This window comes from Gymnoscopelus microlampas (assembly GCF_963454915.1).
Source record: "Gymnoscopelus microlampas genome assembly, chromosome: 3".
Lineage (NCBI taxonomy): Eukaryota > Metazoa > Chordata > Actinopteri > Myctophiformes > Myctophidae > Gymnoscopelus > Gymnoscopelus microlampas.
The window spans coordinates 26,896,858-26,921,793 of record NC_139940.1 but is presented as its reverse complement, the minus strand read 5'-3'; the positions used below and the strand labels follow the sequence as shown (position 1 = coordinate 26,921,793).

The window sequence follows — 24,936 nt, the reverse complement described above, 5'->3', positions numbered from 1 at the left end:
TGATTTTTATTATTTTGAGATACACTGGACACACATCTGTGGTCATTATGTTATGCAGGATTCTTCATGATAGAATACATGTCGACAGACACTAGTTCAGACAATGGCTGAACACTATTATCCATCAGTACTTTTCTGAAGTTCTTGTAGTACATGGTTGTCTCCGCCAGGCCGAAAGGCATGGCGAGAGAGTATGTTTTGCACCCTGTCCGTCCGTCCGTTACCAGCTAATCTCCGGCACCGTTGGCCCGGTCGCTGCGAAACTGTGCACACACACTCCCTGGATGCAAATTCAGAACCTCTGCCCCAATTTTTTTTCACATGGGCCTGTTATAGCGTCACCAGGAGGCCGATTTGTGCAAAACCCATATATCTGACTTTGTCTGTGTGTCTGTCCGTATGTCCAAAACACAAACATTGATGACAACATCAATACGGGGCTCATCAAAGGCACCACTCTCTTCACACAGGGTGTGATTTTTTGGGGCGGTGTAGCCGCCCCCTATAAGTGAGTTTTGGACACCGACCAAAAGATTTGTATACCCCCTAACCCTTCCATTGTTAATGCAAATCGATACTTTTGCAAAGTCAGCCAATCACATTACAGCTAGTGTCATCACCACTAACTGTAATGTGATTGGCTGACTTTGCAAATTCAGGACTGTGATTGGCTAGCGAAACACATGACACATGTGCAGCCCTATGAATAGCAGTATGGACTTTAAAAAAAGTCATTTATCCTTTTTTTAAAGTGAGTCATGTTGTGATGACCACACACCGCCCACTTCACACTGGGTGTGATTTTTATATTACTCCTACAGATTTGATCCAAACGTCATGCAAATCGGTACACAGTATCTCCATAGTCACGTGATCAACCCGGATCTGTCCGATTTTCCAGATTCCATCCTCATTGGCTAAGGTTGGCTTCCAAAGTTTTCAGGATTGGTCCGTTTTGAACAATACCTCAAATCATGAACGCAGCTTGTGATTTCCATGAAATTTCACATGCACATTCCCACTAGGCCGAGGAAGAAATGCCACCCTTTTCACATTGGCCTGTTATAGCGCCACCAGCAGGTCTAATTTTCTTTTTTGAACAAAATGCCTCAAATCATGAATGCAGTGTCCGATTGCTGTGAAAGGCCGAGGAAGAAATGCCACCCTTTTCACATTGGCCTATTATAGCGCCAACAGGAGGCCACAATAACGTACCTGACCTGGCGGAGACTTGTGTTCCGAGGAGCACTTTTTCTAGTTAGAAAATGTGTATACAATAGAGTGGATTTTATATTCCAGGTAGCAATTATTACATTACAGGCTCAGTAGTAGCTCACTGTGTTTTATTGCAAATTGAGAAAAAGGTAAAAAAAAGAAAGAAAACTCCCATTACATAATATCTAAGACAGTAATCAACACAATTGTTAGCAAAGGCTTTTTAATTTTTTATATTGAAACAATTTTATTAAAATAATTATCAATATTTCAACAGTTATTATTCACAGAATATAATACATATGTATGGGATGTTGAAAAACATGCTCAAATTCTATTGACATTTGACAAATGTAACACCAGCTAGGTTCATGGCGATCTGCCCATTAGAGTTTGAGATATTTTCTTTGCAAATTAAAATCTTGGTAAAAATGTGGCACAAGAGCAAAGGACATTGGGTCACCAAAATATGCAGGGCTCTGGGGAGCATAAAGGACGTCAAATTCCATTGCAATCCAGCCAGTACTTTTTACTTACTTTTAAGTGTTGGAAGGATGGACGATCACAAAAGTTTTTTTTTAAACAGAAGAGAAAAGAAAGTCAGAGAATCAATCATATCAAAAACCTAGCATGTTTTACTCAAACCTGACATGAGTTGATGGTATTTGGCTGCATTTGTATTTGTTAAGATCAAAATGACCTGCTTGGTCATGCCTATGGAACGGGCAGGAGACTTGTGGAAATAGATGTTTTATATTTCCACAAGTTGAGGAGTGACGCTGGTGCCCCTACCCCGCACAAGACCCTGAAACGTGTCCTGAAATAGAAGCTGTGAAGCGCGGCCCAGATATCGCTGCCTATCGGCAACAGAAGGACCACCTCAAATTTAACAAGGAACTCAACCAGAGTTTCAGCTCTGCAAGATGAGGATGTCCCAGCAAAGCACATTATCAGGAACATTTTGCAGACAGAGCTCGAGGTGTCCCTGGAGTAAGCTGCGAGGAAGGAGCCAGCTCATAGGGCCTTTCGCTCTGAAGGTGGTGGACATGTGCCTGTTGCAGTGGATGGCGGAAGGGACTACAGGAGTATGAGTGCAGTACCCAAGGCCATAGAGGCTGAGTGGACTGGTAACGTCTCTGCAAGAGAAGGTCAGAATGAGAGGCACAGTGGACACCTCCTGACAAGCCATGTCAGTGGTACTTCTGCACAGATTGCTCAGGATCCAGCAGACCAAGAAGAGTGGGAGGACAAAGAAAATGATGAGACTGAAGATCTCCCCAATGGGGACTCCCTTTATTAATTCGAGTGTTGAAGATGCAGTTTCAGTTAAACCAAAGAAGCGTACCACAAATAATCAACCCAGTGTTGAAGATGCAGTTTCAGTTAAACCAAAGAAGCGTACCACAAATAATCAACCCAGTGTTGAAGATGCAGTTTCAGTTAAACCAAAGAAGCGTACCACAAATAATCAACCCAGTGTTGAAGATGCAGTTTCAGTTAAACCAAAGAAGCGTACCACAAATAATCAACCCAGTGTTGAAGATGCAGTTTCAGTTAAACCAAAGAAGCGTACCATAAAGACAAAAAAAAAGGAACCCCCCTCCATTTTCACCAAGAGTTACTTCATGGGCAATTTCAAGCACTTTGCCAAAAACAAGGTTTCCCCAGATGCGTACCCTGTCCTTAAAGAAACAATGGAGAAGTTCTTTGACCGGATGGTGGAAGGATTAAGTTAAACAAAATAAACGTCATGTTTATTAAGTCAAAGTCAACATTAAGGAGATTTCGTGAAAGTTTTTGAGGAGTGCAAGTCTTTTGCTACCAGTTTTCCTTTATGGTTTTGAGACCACCGCACCATCAGTCAATCCTGAACAAAGGACAAGGAAGGGCGCAACAGTTTAACCTGGACTTTATATTTATACATAACTAGTTATTTTCTTAATAAAGTTGTTTTTGTTGTCTCCACCAGGCCGAAGGCGTGGCCGAGACTATGTTTTCACCCCTGTCCGTCCGTGTGTCCGTCTGTCTGTGAAAAGCTAATCTCCGGCCCCGTTGGACCGATCGGTATGAAACTGTGCACGCATAGTCTTTGGAGGCCAAGTAAATACCCCTGTTTACAGATTTTTTCCAGACATCACGCCAATCGGTACACATTATCTCTCTATGTCATGTGATCAAAACGGATCCGTTAGATTTTTTATATTCCATCCTTATTGGCTAAGATTAGCTTCTTTTCAGGAGTGGCCCATTTTGAACAAAATGCCTAAAATCATGAACGCAGTGTCCGATTGCCGTGAAACTTTGCACGCACCGTCAAACTAGTCCAAGGAAGAAATGCCATCCTACATTTTTCAAATCGGCCTCATGGTGGTGCTATAACAGGCATATTTCAGTGAGCAGCTAATCTCCGGCACAGTTGAATGTGCATGCATAGGCCAAGTAAAAACCTCTGTCCCAAATGTCTCACATGGGCCTGTTATAGTACCACCAGGAGGCAGATTTTTGCTAAACCCATTTTTTAAAAATAATTCTCCAACAGATTTTGTCCAAACATCACACACACATTAACTCTATGGTGATTAAGATCGCTCAGATTTTTCATATTCCATCCTGATTGGCTAAGATTGGCTTCTAAAGTTAGCAGGAGTGGCCCGTTTTGAACAAAACACAGCATCGGATTGCCGTGAAACATTGCTGGCCCACAACAATCTACCTGCCCTGGCGGAGACCTGTGCTCCGAGGAGCACATTTTTCTAGTTTGTTTTGTAAAGCGACTTTGAGTACCGGGAAAGCCGCTATATAAATTGGATGTATTATAATTAGTAGTAGCCAGTACAACAAACTAATAACTGAACTTGAACTCCCATAATTGACATTGTAGCATTTTTATACCAAGAACAATCCTTTAACATTGGGGTGGATAAATGTATCACTATACTGTACTCCTGGTATTGATGAGAGAGGAGACCGTTTGTGTGTAAAGATTCAATTAGTCAGGCCTCCGAAGCACATGTACTTGACATCCAAGTACTCGTCTATGCCGTATTTGGAGCCCTCACGGCCCAGACCAGACTGTTTTACCCCACCAAAGGAGGCCTCGGAGGTGGAGATGATGCCTTCGTTGACCCCCACCATGCCTACTTCCAGTGCCTCCGTCACCCGCCAGATCTGACTGATGTCCTGGGAATAGAAGTAGCCTGAGAAGAAAGAAACACTGACGTCAGGGATCCAGACACAAGGGGTTTGTTGTGACTCATCCTCATGTCCATCCATTATCCAAAATGTGATGACCAGCCATGGTTTTATAGTATAATACAACAATCTAAGAATTATATAAGAAAATTAGGTGTACTTACCAGCTAGGCCCATTTGAGATGCATTAGCGATAGCCAGTGCTTCTTCTTCAGTATTAAACCTGTGAAGATGACAAGGACATTGTGCTTCATCATCTGGGACAACCTTGCAAACAATATGGTGTGAAGGGAAATATATGTATTTTCACTTCAACCCTTCATTGGCCGAGAACTTTACTGATTCTGTTTTGTTCCTTGTTATCTTAAAACAGTTGTGAACATTTCCAAGCTGTTTCAACAGCTTATCTTTGTGGTATGAACAATAGTTTATCACTGGATGAGCAACTCCACTGTTAACATCTGTGGATTAAGTGTCTTAGTGAGAGAGGCAATGCATGACTTATTAACTTACTAAATGGAGCTTCTCTCAGCCACTCCAGGCATTTGAAACATTCTGAATGTGTTGTAGGTGTTAAAATGATTTCTACCTGCACTGAAATCAAATTGATCTAATGCAATGCCATAGCAAAACCAAGGACATAAAAGCATCTGTTGATCGTTTGGTTCTACCAACCTGATGACAGGCAGCAGGGGGCCAAAGGTCTCCTGTTGGGTACACAGCATGTCTGTGGTGACGTCTGCCAGCAATGTGGGCTGAACGAATGAACCTTCAAGACGCTTGCCCCCCCTTAGTACCTTGGCCCCTCGAGACACAGCATCTTTTATCTGGTTTTCCACCTGACAGGAGAAAAGTAAATACTGAGAAAATACAACAACTTTTAACACAAATACATGCTTTAAAAGAGGAGATTAGGACCAGTATCACAGGTCAAATATTAGAACCAGTATTAAAACCAAGCAATGACTAACAGCCACTTCTAGATGTGCAATGCACCACTTCTCGCCTATATCTGATGCTACCAGTGAATGACGGATCAGCCTTTCAGGATTTTACCAGCCAATGTCAAAGCCAGTGGAGAAGCTGTAGTTAAATTCTTAGCCAACGACATTTTGCAAGTCGGGTGGAAACCTTGTATGTCGAAAACCGTTTATTTTTTTATTATTATTTAACAAACATTTTAAAATGGTGAATATAGACGATCTGCAAAGGTTGTAAATCAATTCACGAAAAAACTAAAAGTTGAAATACGGAGATATGAGGTCACAACAAAGTGTGAGTTATGTTTTTACCTTATCTGCAGCACGCACGTTGATGAGGGGTCCCTGGGTGGTGTTGGGGTCTAAGCCATGACCAAGCCGGAGTTCTGCGTCCATGGCCTTACCCAGCTTCTCAACAAAGCGGTCATGGATGCCATTCTGGACCAAGAACCGATTAGAACACACACACGTCTACGGACGCAGAAAGAGGCTCATGAGTTCATGATCACAATGAAATTCATAGTTTCTTGCTTATATCGTGTAATGTTGTGTTTTGATGGAGATTTGCATTAGTATGGCACCCATCTTTACTGACTGAAGTGTATTTGTTGGCACCGTTTCAAGCCCTGTGTGTGTGTGTGTGTGTGTGTGTGTGTGTGTGTGTGTGTGTGTGTGTGTGTGTGTGTGTGTGTGTGTGTGTGTGTGTTAATGTGGCAAAGTACCAAGACCTGGGAGTGGTCCTGGACAGTCAACTATCCTTCAATTCATACATTGAAGCGATCACGCTGTTATGAATACTCAATCTGTGATTTTATGTCTAACCCCTTGATCATTCTGCCATCATCATTCTGCCATTTTAGCCATAAGGAAGGCACCACAGTAACTCATAATAACATGGCTTAGTACCTGGCCAGAGTTCCTGAACTTGGAACCCATGGCCCCCGCCACAGCCTTGTCCACATCAGCACTGTCAAACACAATGAAAGGGGCGTGGCCACCCAGCTCCATGGAAGCCTTCTTCACTGTGTCAGCAGCCATCTTCAGTAAGATCTGGTCAGAAAATGTTAGCATTCAGTGAAGGGGAATACCACTACAAACATTAAGAAGTTATGTTGATGTCCAAGACATTACTTTTATTGGCAGCAGCCATACTGGTGTTGTGTGGTACAGTATGAGCCACACAAAATACTTTGCGTAATACACAGTTATATACGTATGTACGTTTGTACAAGGTTCAAGAGTGTTACATGGTCATCAAGAAGAGTGAGAGTGCAAGTATTCAATTCTGAAAAACTATATTTTTGATCAATTAAATCAAATAATACAGCAAAGACTAGTGGTGGAGTGGTGACAGTGCTGACAGCATTTCCTGCATGTAGGAGTTTATCCATATATTGTAACTTGATCTATATCAAACGAATAGGTGCGTGGCTTAAGGAGATGTCCTCATCTATGTCCATGGAAAGGTTAACCAACATTGTTAGGAAAAAAACTAACATCTGGAGACCTTTTATTATTTTTGTACAGAATGATACAAATGTTGATAATCTACTGCAACAGGAGGAGGAGGGGGGGGGTAGGGTCACACAAGGTGATCCAAAGTCAGAATTTTACATGCGTTGATCGAGGATACACACCAATGTCATGTTTTATGTTTTAATTTAATTTTGTCTCATTTTGGTTTATCTTATGTGTAATTTGTTATACATTGTAAGTACAAAATAAGACACATTGTAAAAAAAACAAAAAAAAAAACAGGGTTAGGGTTAGCAATCATTTCAATAATCAGTCATATAAATGACAAACAAACAACAAACACATGAGTTGTCCTACCTTTCCAGTGGCTGTAGACCCAGTGAAGGAGACCTTAGCTACTAGGGGGTCAGTGCAGAGGACCTCCCCAACAGATGGAGTCTTCTCTCTGGAGCTGGGCACCACATTAAACACCCCTGCAGGGATGCCTGCTTGGCCAGCCAACTACACACACAAACAGTAATTTACTTCCCCAGACGACGTTCAAGCAGATTGGAGAACAAAAAAAAACAATTTGGACCTCTAATCTTTACACCTCTCATATTGAGTTTTGACCAGAAAGGAAAGGGGCAGGGTCGATCCTTGGCCCGTCCTTAAGCAAGACACTTAACACGTAATTGCCCCCGATGGTTGGTACCTTTGGTTGCCCCTGCCATCGGTGTGTGAATGTGTGTGTAAATGGGTCAAAGTAATGCACATTGTAAAGTGCTTTGGAGAAAGGTGCTATATAAAAACGCACCATTTATAATTTTATAAACAGGGTGTTATTTTGCCAGTCAACAGCTAATAGTGAGTTCGGCATTGGCTATTAACACATCGGGTGCCAAACACGGTCTGAACCGTGTGTTTACATAGTGGCGGTTCCGAAGCTTCGGTGCCGAACACGGTCTGGACCGTGATTTCAGTCTTTTTGTTTTTTTTCGTTTTTCTCCGCGCGGGCGGGGCTAGAGCAGCTCTGGGAGCACCCATTGTAATCCTGCGAAGGAAGTGCCAGATCGCTCACCGGAAACAATTTTTTTTCCCCCATCCGCTTCCTGTCTATTTCCTACTTTGAAACGCCTATATCTCCGAATCTGTTTCCTGTGGGGAAAACCGGTCATGCGCGATGCGCGATCCCCCCCCCCCGTTGTAACCCGCGAGGGGAATGTTATGGTTCCAGCCTGTAGCCAGGCTCATGGCAGAACATGAATCGATGCTTTTTTTTGCGTGGATTTGCTTGTAACGCACGCGGAAACTTTAAACAGCAAAGCGCAGTCAATGGGGAGAATGCTGGCACCCACGGTAAGTTGTTATGAAAAAATGCTGGCACCCGATGTGTTAATACTACTATTATCCACATGTACAAACCAAACATTGTCTCGGGACATTAACATAAAAAAAAAAACATTTTGGAGGGGTAAAATAGATACTGTAACACGTTACATGGTGGTGTATTTTGGAATGAATTTGTTCCTGTGGCAGGTGGATTAAAAAGGTTGTTTCAAGCTCTGTGGTGAGAGAGAGAGAGCGAGAGAGCGACAGTACTGACCTCAGCCAGTGCCAGGGCAGACAGTGGTGTGTCTTCAGCAGGTTTGACAACCACCGTACAGCCAGCAGCCAGAGCTGCACCAACCTTCCTGGTGATCATGGCACTAGGGAAGTTCCACTAGAGACACAGAATGAAAAAGATCATTAGTGCAGGGATAAATAAGGTATACACTGTAAAACAGTATTCATCATCCTACACAATAGTGGAAAAACATGCAACACATTAATTAGCAATATTCAGTTTTAAGTCAAAGTAATGATTGCACCCTTGAAAAAGATGGGAGATAAGCCTAATTAAAATCTGATTATACACCAACCATCCTCAAGAAATATTATAAATATATTTATATTTTTTCCAGGTCTGACAACAAGGAAATTACCATAACATTAGTTTTCCAGACTTAACTTTAAAATCTGTTAAAAACAAAAAAAAAATCTTAGCAGTGTTAATCCTGCAGTACAATACATACGTTGGTCATGGGGGTGAAAGTTTTCTGATAATTCCCTATTTATTTATTTTTTGTTTTAAATGGCGTTCCTGAGTGTCTTCACATGATAATGATCAGATCAATTGCTGAACCCACTGAGGTAGAAAAACGTGTTCAGTCGAACAGAGTTTTGTAGAATTAATAGTAGGATAATAATAATGTTTCATTCAGACCAACAACCGCAATCAAGTTTTTTGAGGCAACAGTGGATGGTTACATGCATGCCGATTCTCCCAAAATGCAACATGTCACCACAGAAAGACCAACTGTTAGAATAATTCAGTAAGAGCTTGTAAAGCTTTGGTCATGCACATCCTACTCATTGGTTTCTCACTGGGGTGATGACAGAGGCCACGCCCACTGGCTGTTTCAGCAGGAGAATCCTGCGGTCCTTGGTGTTGGCCGGGACGATGTCTCCGTACACACGACGAGCCTGTTCAGAGAACCACTCCAGGAAGGAAGAGGAGTAGGCCATCTCTGCCAGAGACTCCTTCATTGTCTTACCCTGAGAAATAAAATCAGGCATACACAGACTTAAAAAGGAACTACACCCACCAGTAGTATTGAACTGCCCCCCCCCCCCCCCCCCCCCCCGGCTCGATTAGAGACAGAGCTCATGCTGGGTCACACAAATTTTAAGTATTCTGTTTAAGTATAAAGTTAAAATGGTTACAAGTAGGCATGGGTTTGGTGTGGTTTAATCATTTGTATTTAAGGTTAGCCACTATCAATGTCTTATTTTCTTGAACTGATTATCTGACAAATCATTAAACATTTTGTTTATTCATAAGCTGGTCCAGGCGGCTCTCATTGACTTCAATGCATTCCATTGAACTTCCAGCTCCAGTTTGCATCATCCGTGCGCATGCCGTAGAAGGTCTGTCCCCTCCTTCATTACATATCCTTGCTGGTGAGTAATTCATGCCACCTTGTGACAAAAAACTCAAACTACAACTTTAATTACACAAGATTCTGATATTCCATGGGATCCACATGGCTCAAGAACAGCATCCTATGCCACATTTATTACAGCAATTACCAGGGGAAAGATGTTACCCACACACAGCTAACTGAGACAAACCACTACTGTTGAGCAAGCGTTTGTCAAATATATAATCTATAATAGTTTTACAGTGCTACAGTTAGTATTATTTTGAACAGAACAGCAGTCACAGTGATAGGTACTGTAGCAACACTCACACACTCAAATGTGATCAGCTTAGCCAGGTCCTCCTTGTGCAGTGTCAACAGGTCAAACCATTTCCTCAAGAGGACGCTTCGTTCCTACAGGAGAACAGACAAAACCAGATGATAAAGCAAAAACAATGTTTTTTATAATGACAATTCAATTCACTTGAGTGTACATAATTAGAGTTGGTCAGAGTTTTTTGTTTTTGTTCAATATGTTTGTATGACTGTTTGACCAAAAGTTTGAACAGAGTCATGGGGCAAGATAGAACTGATTGATCAAAAAGGCACATGACTTCCCAAAAAAAGAAATCATGTAACACCATAAAGTTTTGTCAATGGGCAATGGAGAACAAATGAACTTTTTATCCTAATTAGCAGTGAACTTCCAAGCCAAACCCACTTCCAGTTTGTCTCCAAAGTTTTTCTAATCTCTGCAAAGGTGGCCTTGTGGGGTGCCATCTGATTTGGTTCCACTTCCAAAATATGCACAAGTATTTTAAAGCATGGTTAAATGTTTTTTTGTAAATAAAAATAACCTTCCCCCAAAAGGGGATGTTGCAGTGCACGTTGCACTTGCTAGCTTGAAAATGCTGGAAATGATTTCAAACTGAGATGTTAATGAAACTGTGATTTGTCAGTTTGCTGAAGAACAGTACCAAGTATTCCTGAAGTCTTTTGTTAGAGCAAATAGAGAAAAGTTCAGATATTGTCGATGACCAACGGCTGTAGAACTGTATGACTAAAACTACATTCACTGCGGCTGCCTATAGACAGAGGTGGATAATATGGGAAATCACCCATCCTTTAGTGGTTCCGTAAATATTGGATGCTTCAATCTTAGTGGTAGTAGATGGGAATGCCACTTTTAACAATCATGTCTTTTTATTCATTAAACATGGACGTGAACTGAGGAAGAGCCCCTAATTATATGACGTGATAATTGAAAGCATAGGCATGGTGCAGTAGTTGTTCAATATTAAGGCATTAATGGTTACCAATTTAAAGGAGAAGTTCACTGAATTTCAGCATGTCTGCCTTATATGGACAAAAAATAATCAGTGAATTGCTTACATGGTAGTCATGCTATACACTTGGAAGAAAATAATGGAATCAGAAGGGCTTCGGAGTGCTGGCTTTTATTTTCTTAATGTGAGTCTTTGTGAGCCGTGCACCTGACAAATTGCATTTATATAGACTGAGTGTACTCGTTTTTGTTTCTACAACACTATACACTTGGCTCATAACTACTATTTTGCAGGAAGAGTGGGACAGGCATGATTCCTGAATCCCCATTTTCATATTAGGCTTTGATGAGAAATAGAAACATGCAATACCTTGGCGGTGTACTGTTTCCATGAGTAAAAGGCCTTGTGGGCAGCGTCGACTGCTTGCTTCGCCTCTGCTGGACCACAGTCTGCGACTTTGGCGATCTCTTCCCCGGTTGCTGGGTCTACTACAGGGAACGTCGAGGCTGCAGAGATCCATTGACCGTCAACGTAGCCCTGAGTTCGGAGGAGTTGAGCACAGACGTCAAGGCTATACTTTCGCTGCATGGTGGTGGTGGACTGGCCTGGAAACACCTGACGCAGAAGATACCGTGTTCTTAGCAAACAGAAACCCCTCATTGTCTACTTAATGTTACACTGCAGCAGCCTTGCAGAATCTCAGTGACACTGTCAGTGACTGACTGCACCAGACGAGTTTCAGCCAGCTTTGAAGGCGGTCACATCAAACACGTGATCTTGCAAAAAAATATAATAGTAAACCATTATCATCTTCATCGTTGACTATATAAACAGATCCTACAGTACGTAGTAACACGCATTCAGTGTAGCAATGGGTCCATTGTCCATTTATGAAATGGATGTCTCGCGTGGCCAGCCCTCCAATCTCTCTGGAGGTCTGGGGACACTCATATTGGAAACAGTGGATAGAATTACTGAGCAGCTGCTCACTCCCTCTGGCGTGGCTAAACTGTGATTGAGTGGTGATATAGTGTTACGACCAGAGTCCGTCATTTTTTTTTCTGCTCTGTCAAGGCCCTGCCCATACTGTCAATGGCCCAGCCCCATTCTATCTGCTTTTCACTTCAAAATCCCAGTTTTATTTCTGAGAATGAAGCAAGCCTGGGATCAGAGGTTATGAAATGGATACATCTTTATTTTTAAGTAGCTATGTCTTCCAAATGTATTGCATAATTACACGGTGCTAAATTATGTTGCTGAATGTTATTTTATAACCATAATTAATAATTAGCTTATTTCGACAGACAGATACTGATGCCAGCCACAAGGTTCAAGGTTCAAGTGTTTGACAATACAGCAGCATTATCGGCAGTGACATTCTTGTACTTCAAGCTTCTCAACAGTGTGCATTACGATAAAACAATAGCAGCAACAAACATGTGGACAGTGTCAACACATGGTAACATTCTATGACACTTTAGCTTTTCATTTTCTTAATTACAATGTTTTGATGTTACAGAAAAAGGGACTCCCACACACTGCTACAACTACAACTAAACACACAAATTAAGCTCACCAAGATCTGTTGGTACATTTTACATGAAAACGTTATTGGTAACATTACTATAAAATTAATCTTGTGAAAATATATTAACTGCTTTTATATGTGCTTAAAAATGTGTGTTTAATGCGTACATGTTCCATTAAGCTCACCCATGTAACAAATAAGTTCACAATTTTATATTTTGTCCAAAATCCATTTGAATTCATAACAACATTGTCCTTAAAAGACAAAACTGCCAACAATGGACAAACTCAAGATAAGCCATTGAAATCAGCCAGTCAACCAGTCAATTTTACTTTGGTGCATTTCAATTCATCATGCATGTTGTACATGTCAAAACTGAATTTCCTATGAAATGTCCTATTGCTTTGAATCCTATCCTTATATTGTAGGGAGGACATGTGAAAATCTGGACAATCACTGGCAGTTTTTCCAGCACCTACAACAGTGGTTCTCAACGTTTTCAGGCTGTGACCCCTCAAAATGATCATATTTGAAGTAACTAGGGACCCCTCACCCTGACAAGCAATTGGAATTGTATGAGTTGAGGCATTACATTTAGTTTGACTCAGTTCCACAGATAAATATTGTGAAAATATTGTGAAAATAGCCAATCTACAAGCTGACAACACCTCACAACAAATTGGCCAATGTTTGACCAGTTTTTATAGTAGTTTGTAGATTACTTTTGATGCAGTAATGGTCTTTTTCTTTTCTGTAGGTATTAAAAAGGTCTTAAAAGTCCTTAAATTGTCACTTCACTGTCATCTGACCCCCCCCCCCCAAAAGAAAATCATGTGTGGACCCCCCTGGGGGTCCCAACCCACAGGTTGAGAACCCCTGACCTAGAGAGCAGTGTCAAAACAAGGAGCACGTGGGGGAAGCGTTGTGTCAGTTTTTTTTCACATGCCCTCAGGGGCCAGGGCACATATGTTATGCCCTTAGGGCTTGGGCCACAATGGTCTTAATGCCCTGCCTGCTGCACAACCCGAGCTGATTTCACACATAAGTGAAATACTGCCCACATAACCAGTGGTGAGTTTGGTTTCGCTGCTGGTATGAACTGCTGTAAAAAAAGAATATGCACACACACACACACACACACACACACACACACACACACACACACACACACACACACACACACACACACACACACACACACACACACACACACACACACACATATATATAATAAATAAATAAAAGGTTTGACAAAAACATTGCTTGGAGACGTGACGTCATAGACACGTCATAAAAACTGGTCACATCATGTGACCAGTTTTTTGGTCTTATTGGCCACAGTGCATGTGACTCACATGCACTGTGGCCAATAATACCAATATTAGCCCCAAAATGGCTGATAATCCATACACTGCATCATAGCCTAGCTATTCCATACAACCAAGATAAGAATGTCGTTGGTGAGTGGCTACTCGCCCAATAATTGCTGCAACTTGGCTTTGGCCTTGGGGTCAGCTCGTGTTGTCTAGTTTCATATCTAATGCTGTGGCAGAAAACGTGTATTTAGTACAAAATTAATATCTCCACGAGACTGACCACATTCTCTGTACGTGACGGGTCGCCACATTCCAGACTAGGTCATCATGGCACGGGACGGCATTTACAGCAGCACTACACGTCACTCCCTGCATGTGCGTTGCGGTTGGTGTGGGGGTAAATAATCACGCCTGTCAATGTGTGTGCCCCATACATTATGTACTCATTGAAATGAGTTTACATGCATTTAGTGTTGCCATCAAGGCGGGGCACAGGCAGGCAGCCTGTCGAGTACAGAGAATGTTGGATCCGCGTGTGGTACATCTCTGATATGTTTTCTGACACAACTTTCAAATAGATATGATAAAGGAATATATACAGTAGTAGGTCAGGTGACAAGAGCTGACCGCAAGTAGTAGCAAATAATGGGCGAGTACTAGGCTACACACACACGGAGGCGGAACGCAACTGTAATGGAATATCAGCCATTCTGTAGCCTCCTATGCTACTTGGCCAATCTGTGCCTTTGCCAGATTATGCCAGGGTTACACTCTGTCTGGATTGACCTGCTGTTTAGGTTAGTTAGGCTACTCACGGTCTGATGAGGTTGATTGACGATTGTCTGGCGGGATGGAATCCAAACGGATGATTTATGGCAAGAGTTTGTGATCGAAGTTTCAAAACAACAATGGGGCAAATCAAACAAAACAGTGCAGTGATCCAATGCTCAAACCAACCAACATTAAAAACGATTTATTTCGCACTTAATTGATGGGTGTGTGCTTTTAAGAGTCTTGTTGGCTTTCTGCCCTCGCACACATGGCTTCTTGGCTTGATTAAGTAAACTATGCTGCTATTCCCTCAGGCGACCAGCAGGGGTAACATTCTGTTATGAAATGGCTCCAACAGCCCCCTAGGCAGCAACTAGGGACTACAGTACAAGTGGATTTAAATAGGGTAAAAAACTAAAATACAAACCCAATTCTGTATTCCCAATATGACATTGACATGGTGTGATACTTACAAATAGAAACTCTAAACCAGGTACGAGGCAATCTGGGAACCCATGAGCTGAATCTGTCTTGACAGATTAGGTACGAGCCTACAACCGAGGCAATACCACCAAGATATCCTGAGGCTACACTAAATGCAAGACATTTCATTAGGAATCCACATATAGGCTACAGCACTGAATAACATAGGCTACGTAGATTATACAATACGCATAAGACATGGCCACGCACACACACACTGGAACTTGATACAAGAAAATGTAACAACACAAACTCAGTTGTTTCTTTAATTTTCTAAAGTTCATTACAGTAGTTAGAACATCAGAACATTAGTTTGTACATCATGTGACTATATAAAAGATAATACAAGTTACAGAAAAAAATAAGAAAAACATTCACATGGCACATGAGGAACAACAGAGGGAAATTACTTTATATTCCACCATTTTTACATTACAGGCTCAGAAATTGCTTCATCCAGTTCGTGAATATTGTAAAGGGTTAGAAAAGACCACTTGCTTAATGTCTGACTATACCCAACACAATTAAACATTTTGTTGTTTAACAGCTATTCACATAAAAAAAAATATACATCTACATGTGATGTTACAAACAAAACATGCTCAAGTTCTATTGACGGATCACAAATATGTATATATTTCTCAAGTTTATATCAGGACACCAAAACATTGAATAAACATAAATCCCTGTAAAAAATAAAAGTACAATGAAATTTAACCATACTTCACTTTGTGCGTATAGTTGCCATTTATCTCATTTATAATCAATCATTATCAAAATAGATCTGCTCTAACGTTTGTGCTTAGGCTACTTAACCCTTTATTTACTCCATGAATTAATGGAATATTCAAAGTGATAAGTTTTCCACTAAGAAAGGGCTATGAATTCAAATCTTGACACCGTCTCTGCACCGTTTGCCTATCTCTCCAAAACAAGTTATAAAATGACCCCCTCCCCATTGTTTTTGTTGTGTGTTTAAAGGTTATTGACAATAATTTCCAAAACCTGCTGTAGCAGAGCAGCACAAGGCCGTTTACTCTATTTTTGAACCTTTCCAAAAATACAATTATTACATTATTATTATCTGATGCGCTAATGCCTCATAAAATAATTCCATCATAAAAAGATTAGCCTACCTGAAACATGATATATTGCCAACACTTTTACAAATTAATTTTCCCTGTGTCTGAACAAGCTTCTTCATACATAGCTGACTCAGTTCCAATGACAAACATAGAACCTTGATAGAACCGAATCCGGTTACGCACAACCAAGTAATACAATTTCAGTCAACAACCAGGGTCATAGTAATCAAATTAGCAATACTAATAGCTGTTTGGAAACACACAAATTATGTTGGTTACTGCACATCCCCAAGACAGAAAATAGTTTTTCGAGTGTTTGTGATCTGTAATTTAGATGTTTACTGACTCAAGTTATTTTAATGATGGTTGACCACTCCCATATTATGGTAGTGGCTAGAATAGTGGCCAGTGGTCAATAGAAGTATATTCTATAGGTTGTGTGCCCTTGGACCAAGAATCAGCCTTATTCTCCATTATTAGACCCTATTTTAATCTGATGGGTTTGTGGGATAATTGACACTGAAACCTAGTAAATTATGCCATCAGCCTCTTTGTTTCAAAGTCTGTAGTTTGCTAAAGGTGTAAGACAAACATTGATACATGGGCATGACAGCCTAGGCTGATTTTGCAGTTTGATTGTCCACCATTACGGTTTATTCTTCATGGCAATTTTGATTCCATAATAACCGGAGGGACAGTCAACTTGTTTCAATACCATAACCTGGAAATGCCACATTGTCATTGGCTAGTTGGTGCTCAGAATGTGTCCCAGCATTCAAACACAGACAGAAACCAGGGTCACTACAGACACACACAATGACTACCATTAGGCCATAAGTTATTGAGTAAGCTGGTGCACCCGAACTAGTATGAATCACCCCATTCATGCTATTATGGGGGGGGGGGGGGGGGGGGGGGGGGGGGGTCCTGCTCAATCCTGTTTAAGATTACACATTACAGAATGTGGCTGTATTAAAATACATGGTTTAAACAACCATAGAGCCTACCACAGTTCTTTGCACTGAATGAATGCTGCTCTATTCAGAGGTAAAAGCAGTTTACACAACTTAGTGTATTGATTGTTTTGTTTTAAGCTTTTTCTCAACTTTGAGCATAACTTATTGCAATAGGATCGCAATATTAACCATGACCCCTGTATCTTGATGTGCCAGATTCTTGCCTTCTTGATTCTTATTACATTCACAATGTTTGGATTTCCCCCCCTTTTGTTTCCCCCAAGATTTTTTACTTTAGTGTTTTATATTTAGATGACAGTAGGGGGAACATTTCCACTGTAGCTTTGATTATCAGGAACAATCCTCAAACTTTGGGCTAGATAAATTCCAGATTGCTATGTATCTACTGCTATATTCAAAGAGTCAGGCCTCCTAAGCACATATACTTGATATCCAAGTACTCGTCTATGCCGTACTTGGAGCCTTCGCGGCCCAAACCCGACTGTTTGACACCGCCAAAAGGAGCCTCCGAGGTGGAGATGATGCCCTCGTTGACTCCCACCATGCCTACTTCCAGTGCCTCCGTCACCCGCCAGATCTGACTGATGTCTTGGGAATAGAAGTAGCCTGAGAGGAAAGAAACACTGATGTCAGGGCTCCAGACACAATGGGTTTGACAGTGCTAATATGTTACAGACACTCTGTAACATGGTATGCTGCATCACACCAGGTCTTCGACCTCTCAAAATGTTCATGTCTCTTTTGCGTTCCGTTCACTGGCTTCCAGTTTCTGCCCGCATTCAAATCAAAACACTGGTGATGACCTACAAGGATATCAAGGGCATGGCACCCACATACCTTCAGGACATGATCCACCCCTACAACTGTTCCCTGAACACTTATCCTCCTACAATTTGATGGTGGTCATGGTGAGGCCAAATTGTTCTGCCCAGTTCAAGTTTGTGAACAAACAGTTTTAATTTGTCCAGGCCCGGAAAATGTGACAATTGATGACATGTCCATGTTTATAATAATAAGACTGTGAGGTGTACTCACCAGCTAGACCCACTTCAGTTGCATTAGCGATAGCAAGTGCTTCTTCTTCAGTATTAAACCTGTGATAAGACAAGGACATTATGCTTCATTCTCTGGCACAATTACAATACGTTTCCATGGCAGTATTTCACTTGGCCATTATCTTTTTTTTTTCACAATTAAAACTACCCAAACTTTTGCATGCTTTAGAAAAAAATGTCCACTGTATTGGGAAAAACAGTTGCATATGTGCACGCGCTGGATTGTCTGACAAGACAGGAATAACGGAGCACAGAGTATGGCATTTGAAGCCCATACGGAGAATCGCAAAAATGAATCGAAATGCGCCAAAACCACAATACCCACCCAAAGGATGCGTCTCTGTAGCAAACCCAATAATAATGTTCTGTTAATTGTTTGTTTTAACCGTTTAAGTCTACCAACCTGATGACAGGCAGCAGGGGGCCAAAGGTCTCCTCTTGGGTGCACAGCATGTCTGTGGTGACGTCTGTCAGCAATGTGGGCTGAACGAATGAACCATCATGACGCTTGCCCCCCCTCAGTACCTTGGCCCCTCGAGACACAGCATCTGTTATCTGGTGTACCACCTGAGAGGACAACGGTACATTAGGTAAATTTAATAGGTAGAAACTTTCCTTAAAATATGGGTTTAAGACCAGTATCATAAAAAATATTAGAAACACTATTAGCACAAAAAAAAGTAACAGCCACATTTAGATGTGCAATGTACTGGTAAAAGTGAATGAAAGCTAGCCACAGCACAGGTGGCTAACCTTGTCTTTCGTGATTTTGCCAGCCAAATGTGAATTGTATAAATGTCACAGCTGGCAGAGCAGCCATAGTCAAATTCCTCTAGCATATGGCTGGCAATAATTGCTAAAAGAATTTACCCAACCATGTTTTGGAGAATTTTACCTTATCTGCAGCACGCACGTTGATGAGGGGTCCCTGGGTGGTGCTGGGTTCTGAGCCGTGACCAAGCCGGAGTTCTGCATCCATGGCCTGACCCAGCTTCTCAACAAAGCGGTCATGGATACCATTCTGGACCAAGAACCGATTAGAACACACACACGTCTACGGACGAGGAAAGAGAGTCCATAATTACACTGCAATTCATACAGACTTTCTTGCTTCCATTACGTGATTTTGTGTTTTTATTGTCAATCAATGCAACCAATTGCATTAGTATGGCACCCATCTTTACTACCTTGAGACTGAAATAATTGGCAAAACACTAAGATTTTATTGATATAAGATCAATTCAATATTTTTTTCTTTAAAATCTTGAACATTTAGTTTTCATTTGATACCAAGAAATAAAAACTTTTTTGGTTAAAGTATACTACGTTAGTTCCATTGATCCAAGTTGGAACACAATCGATTGATTGATCATTAAATTAAACATGCTCTGAAAACATGGCCCACCCATCTGGTGGTCAGATAGATGGGCCGCGAATGCTTTCAAGTGGGCCCTGCCTGATCCAGAAAAGGTTGGGAACCACTGGAATAGGTAACTCTGTTCTAGCCATCAAAGAAGCCAAAACAGTAACTTAAAACATTGCTTAGTACCTGGCCAGAGTTCCTGAACTTGGAAGCGATGGCCCCCGCCACAGCCTTGTCCACATCAGCACTGTCAAACACAATGAAAGGGGCGTTGCCACCCAGCTCCATAGAGACCTTCTTCACTGTGTCAGCAGCCATCTTCAGTAAGATCTGGGCAGAAAATCTTGGCATTCAGTGAAGGGAAATACCACTATCTTTAAGAAGCCATGTTATTACTAATATCTGGTGCAAGATTAACAAAACGTCGCAGTATACAGGGCATTAATTGATGTACAGTGTTGCATGGAGATTTGTTTTGGATATGTTTGTATTCTTTTCTCGTTGTGCACTCATTGAGAATTGTTTTGCTATGCAGATTTTTATTTTTGCTAATGACACTTAACGTACAACTTATATGGAAAGTTGTCCTACCTTTCCTGTGGCTGTGGACCCGGTGAAGGAGATCTTGCCTACTAGCGGGTCAGTGCAGAGGACCTCCCCAACAGAAGGAGTCTTCTCTCGGGAGCAGGGCACCACATTAAACACTCCTGCAGGGATGCCCGCCTGGACGGCCAACTACACACAAAGCAAATTTCCACACACTTCGTTTAATCAGATTGAAGTGTAAAATTTGACAGTTTTGACTGCTCATCTCTTCTCTTCTCATATTGAGATTAAGACTAGAGAAGCAGTTTTAGCAATATGCAAATGGACAGAAATTACCAGTCACCAGCCAAATGATGGTGAATTTTAGTTTGGCTGATAATACTTTACTATCCACAAACAAAACATTGTTTGGGATGCTTTAAAAAAGTTTCTATGGATTAAAAGTTTGATTCATGCTGTGGATGCTAACAGAGGTGTGTGTGTGTGTGTGTGTGTGTGTGTGTGCGGTTTGGGTGGGGGGTTCCTGGTGATTAAATGTCCCCCCACGATACACAATACACATTTGTGTATTGGCCACTCTGAGCACTGTCTGCTTTTTCCCACACTGACTATATGTGAATGGCTCTTTCACACTGAACGCCAAAACAGCACCAGGTGAAAGCCATCAACTTTGGTTGGTGTGGTTGGTGTGTAACCAACAGAACAATGAACAACAAAAAAAACTGTTTTGCATCACTTGCATCAACTCCGTTGTGTAGCTCTACACATACAGAGAAAACAGAGAGGAGTAGTTGAAAATGTATGAGCCAAAGCAAGTGATATTTTCAAAGTAAAAGTATTAGTTATATGGCGGTGTGTCTGGGGATTTAAAGAACTCTTGGGGTTCGACCTAACCCTAAGTAGGTTACCACATCTCTCCAAATGTGTAAAGGTTATTGAAATGTTTGGTTTTGGGTTTAAAATAATAGAAACAAGTTTCTCTCTCAGTGTGACACTTCTACAAGTTAACCAGCGATCTCGCCCATGTTTAGGCTTTTTGCACCATTGCAAAGTGACAACGTTTCTGTTGTTTCATAGAGTTCTTCTAACTAGTCAACTTGATTTCCCCTTGAAGAAAATTACATTTACATTTACATACGTGTTATATATACGTATGTGATATATGTCACATACGTATATATGTATATGTCACCCACGTAGGTGCGATAAAGCATATTTAAATTGGAGCCCTACAGTGTGCAAGCATTTATTTTATTTTGTACTGATTTTCGCTCAACGCTTGCCCAACTTTGGGTTTTCGATGTGCATGTCCTTCCTCCCCTTCAGGAGTCATCAACCAAACCTATGTTCTTGTATTTGTGAAAACCAAGGACAGAGTACTGACTGACCTCAGCCAGTGCCAGAGCAGACAGTGGTGTGTCTTCAGCAGGTTTGACAACCACAGTACAGCCAGCAGCCAGGGCTGCACCAGCCTTCCTGGTGATCATGGCACTAGGGAAGTTCCACTGGAGACACGGAGTGGGTGGAAAGGATCATTAGTGCAGAGATATAAAAATGTAAGTTAATGTTGCAAGGGAAATTCAGTTCATCCTACACACAGTTAATTAGAGTATACCAGCGTTAATTCAGCAACAGACAATACTCGCCTCTCAGGGTAGAAATTTTACAAACTGTGACAGCAACCATGGAAAACACAAATGAACCAAGCCTTTTGCTGAGTTGTTTAGTGGTGGAAATGTGTTTTACACCTAATGAATGTACTAAACTACTACCGTAGTTTAGTTTTAATATTTGATTTAAGATGTGATGTTCTTTCTTGCCTTCACCTTTGACTTAAACCTACCGGTGTGATGATGGAGGCCACGCCCACTGGCTGTTTCAGCAACATAATTTTGCGGTCCTTGGCGGCTGGAGGGACGATGTCTCCATATACACGACGAGCCTCCTCTGAGAACCACTCAAGGAAGGAGGCAGAGTAGGCCACCTCTCCCAGAGACTCCTTCATTGGCTTACCCTGAGAAATAAAATCAACCACAAATGCACTTACAGACCCTGTAAAACAGTAATAATAATAATAATAATACATATTCTCAGTTTGTCACACCACAGAATAATGTGTTATTAACCAACCAGACAAATTTGAATGATTTTTAAAAAATTGTCACGTTTATAAAGTAGGTTTCAAAATTGTGGACAAACAAGTAGAGCAGTAGCTCTCTCTGCTCTCAATGATGGGGGCATGTCCACTGAAGCTTGCTACATTGATTTCCCAGGTTGCCTCTGGGCAAAGGAAGTGTGTTTAGTGTGTTGTTTATGAAGTCCTTTGAATATGGGAATGTGTTGGGGGATTATGCTGTAGGACTTTTGCGTAGTGTTGTGTCATGGTGTTCATTTGGTGATTTATGGTTGGTATACAGTAGGCTTTTTGGAGTAACACCACGACCGTGATGTCTGTGTTCGCTCTTTAAACTACCTATACCCATCCTTATCATCCCGCAGCAGCGCAAGATGATGGGGAGTAGTTTGTCTCATTTTGGCTGCTGTGCTGCTGTCTCTGTTTGGTGTGTGAGAAGGGTTCAAGAACAGTGTCCTCTGCCAAATATTGTAAATGACAAAACACTACTTTTGAGCCATATAGTATATGTTTTTACAGTGTTAGTATTTTACAGTGCTACAGTGTTAGTGTTATTTCCAACAGAATAGCAGCAGTGATCGGTAGGTAGAATCACTCACACACTCAAATGTGATCAGCTTAGCCAGGTCCTCCTTGTGCAGAGTCAACAGGTCAAACCATTTCCTCAAAAGGATGCTTCGTTCCTGCAGAACAGACAGACAAAATTAGAGGATAGTTGATGTGCTATTAAACTATAGCACTGCTGCTGCCATACAAAGAACCTGTATGGTTAAAAGTTCTCTGCTGGTTCTTCGGCTTATTTTTGGCATCTCTACAAAGTTGTGCTTATAGCCCTTATGATTATGAGCCAAATAACTACTTTTAGTGCTAGTGTACTAGGGAGAATGTAAACCAAACAAACAAGATGTACAAATGACAACTTCTCTCTAGAAAGGGTTTCATAGTTTCTAAACATGGTAGAAATAATGTGTTTCTGTGCAAGCTGTTAATAACATTATTATTATTACTACTACTACTATTATTACCTTTATTTAAACATGCATTGTATTATTATGCTATTGATTAAAATTAGATTAAAGCAATTTAAAGGATACATTTTCTGAATTAATAAAATAGCCCAAATCAATTCAAAGCGGCCCATACATAATTCCCCATTTTCATATTAGGCATGTGAGAATAGAAACATGAGATATATTATACCTTGGCAGTATACTGTTTCCATGTGTAAAAGGCCTTGTGGGCAGCGTCCACTGCTTGCTTAGCCTCTGCTGGACCACAGTCTGCGACCCTGGCGATCTGCTCCCCGGTTGCTGGGTCTACTACAGGGAACGTCGAGGCTGCAGAGATCCAGCGGCCGTCGACGTAGCCCTGAGTTCGGAGGAGTTGAGCACAGACGTCGAGGCTATACTTTCGCTGCATGCTGGTGGTGGTGGTGGACTGGCCTGGACACACCTGACGCAGAAGATACCGTGTTCTAATCAAACAGAAACTCACCATTGTGCAAGTTATGCGTTAGAGTAGCATGCTAACTAACTAACAATGCGACCGTGGAGACTGTCCCTGCGAGCTTTGCAGAATCCCAATGAGGCTGTCAGTGACAATAAGAACGAGACCAGTGGCAGTCGAGTTTCAGCCAGCCTTGGAGGCGGTTACATCAAACAAACACGTGATCTTGCACAAATATAATAGCAAATCATCATCTTAATACAATTCTGCTACACACTGACTGTACGCAACCACTGTTATATAGGGGTCGACGACGGTCTACGTAATGGGTACATTGGGTAGCGTTTTGTTTCTGGATGTATTCAGGATGATGAATATTTATAGTATCTCTATTTATTCTATTATACGTTGCGTTTACATCGACTGACATCGCATGACTATCAGTCTCCAGAGTGGAAGTTAAAAGTAACGTTCTGTCACGACCGTCATGGATGAACTTCAACCTGGTGTTTATACTTTCTCCCTTTTTGGCCCGTACATCTACATAAACGTTCAAATTTCAAATATAAAGTGCTTACCCTATGGCCACGGATGTTACAATTCTGTTCGGGCCCTCAAAAGTACCCGTATCTTCCGTATTATTCGATAAAAAAGTATTTAAATCCAATTGGTGGCCATTTTCTCATAGAGTTATAATGTGTCAGAGTGCAATACACCCCCCAACCAATAAGATCGCGTAGTTCAAAGCATATGACGAAAATATGGAGAAAATGGCCACCAATCGGATTAAAATGCTTGTTATTGAACAATACGAAAGATACGGGTACTTCTGAGGGCCCGTAATAATTGTAACATCCGTAGCCATGGGGTAACCACTTTATATTTGAAATTTGAACGTTTATGTAGATGTACGGACCAAAAAGGGTGAAAGGGCAAACACCAGGTTGAAGTTCATCCATGACTATCAAGATATGATATGTCATGTTTCAGGGCTAGGCGGAAATAATGATTGTGAATAGAATTTCTGATATTAAAATTAAAAATGTAAGTTATGTTTGTAAAAAATAGGATTTTATTAATGAAAGTACCTGACATAAAAAAGCAGCATAATTGAAAAAAATAAATAAGCTTGCCATAAAAT

General features: G+C 41.2%; 1 protein-coding gene across 2 annotated transcripts; it reads right to left on the bottom strand.

Moving 5' to 3' along the window:
- Nucleotides 1–1,521: 1,521 nt before the first annotated feature.
- aldh5a1 (aldehyde dehydrogenase 5 family, member A1 (succinate-semialdehyde dehydrogenase)) lies at nt 1,522–24,081 on the bottom strand. 2 transcript variants are annotated; one of them, XM_084051854.1, is made up of 11 exons: nt 23,802–24,081; nt 11,461–11,706; nt 10,136–10,219; nt 9,270–9,440; nt 8,449–8,565; nt 7,221–7,364; nt 6,294–6,437; nt 5,700–5,858; nt 5,083–5,246; nt 4,572–4,630; nt 1,522–4,412 (listed from the first exon to the last, which is right to left on the bottom strand). In XM_084051854.1, the coding sequence occupies exons 1-11, from the start codon at nt 23,844–23,846 to the stop codon at nt 4,201–4,203; spliced, it is 1,545 nt and encodes a 514-aa protein (XP_083907980.1). In that variant the 5' UTR covers nt 23,847–24,081; the 3' UTR covers nt 1,522–4,200. The 2 variants fall into 2 exon arrangements, with proteins under 2 accessions (XP_083907980.1, XP_083907979.1); XM_084051853.1 differs by lacking the exons at nt 1,522–4,412; nt 4,572–4,630; nt 5,083–5,246; ... (5 more) ...; nt 10,136–10,219; nt 11,461–11,706 and adding exons at nt 15,495–17,857; nt 18,287–18,345; nt 18,710–18,873; ... (4 more) ...; nt 22,059–22,229; nt 22,949–23,032 and having other exon boundaries at nt 23,550–24,081.
- Between the last annotated feature and the right edge of the window lie 855 nt (nt 24,082–24,936).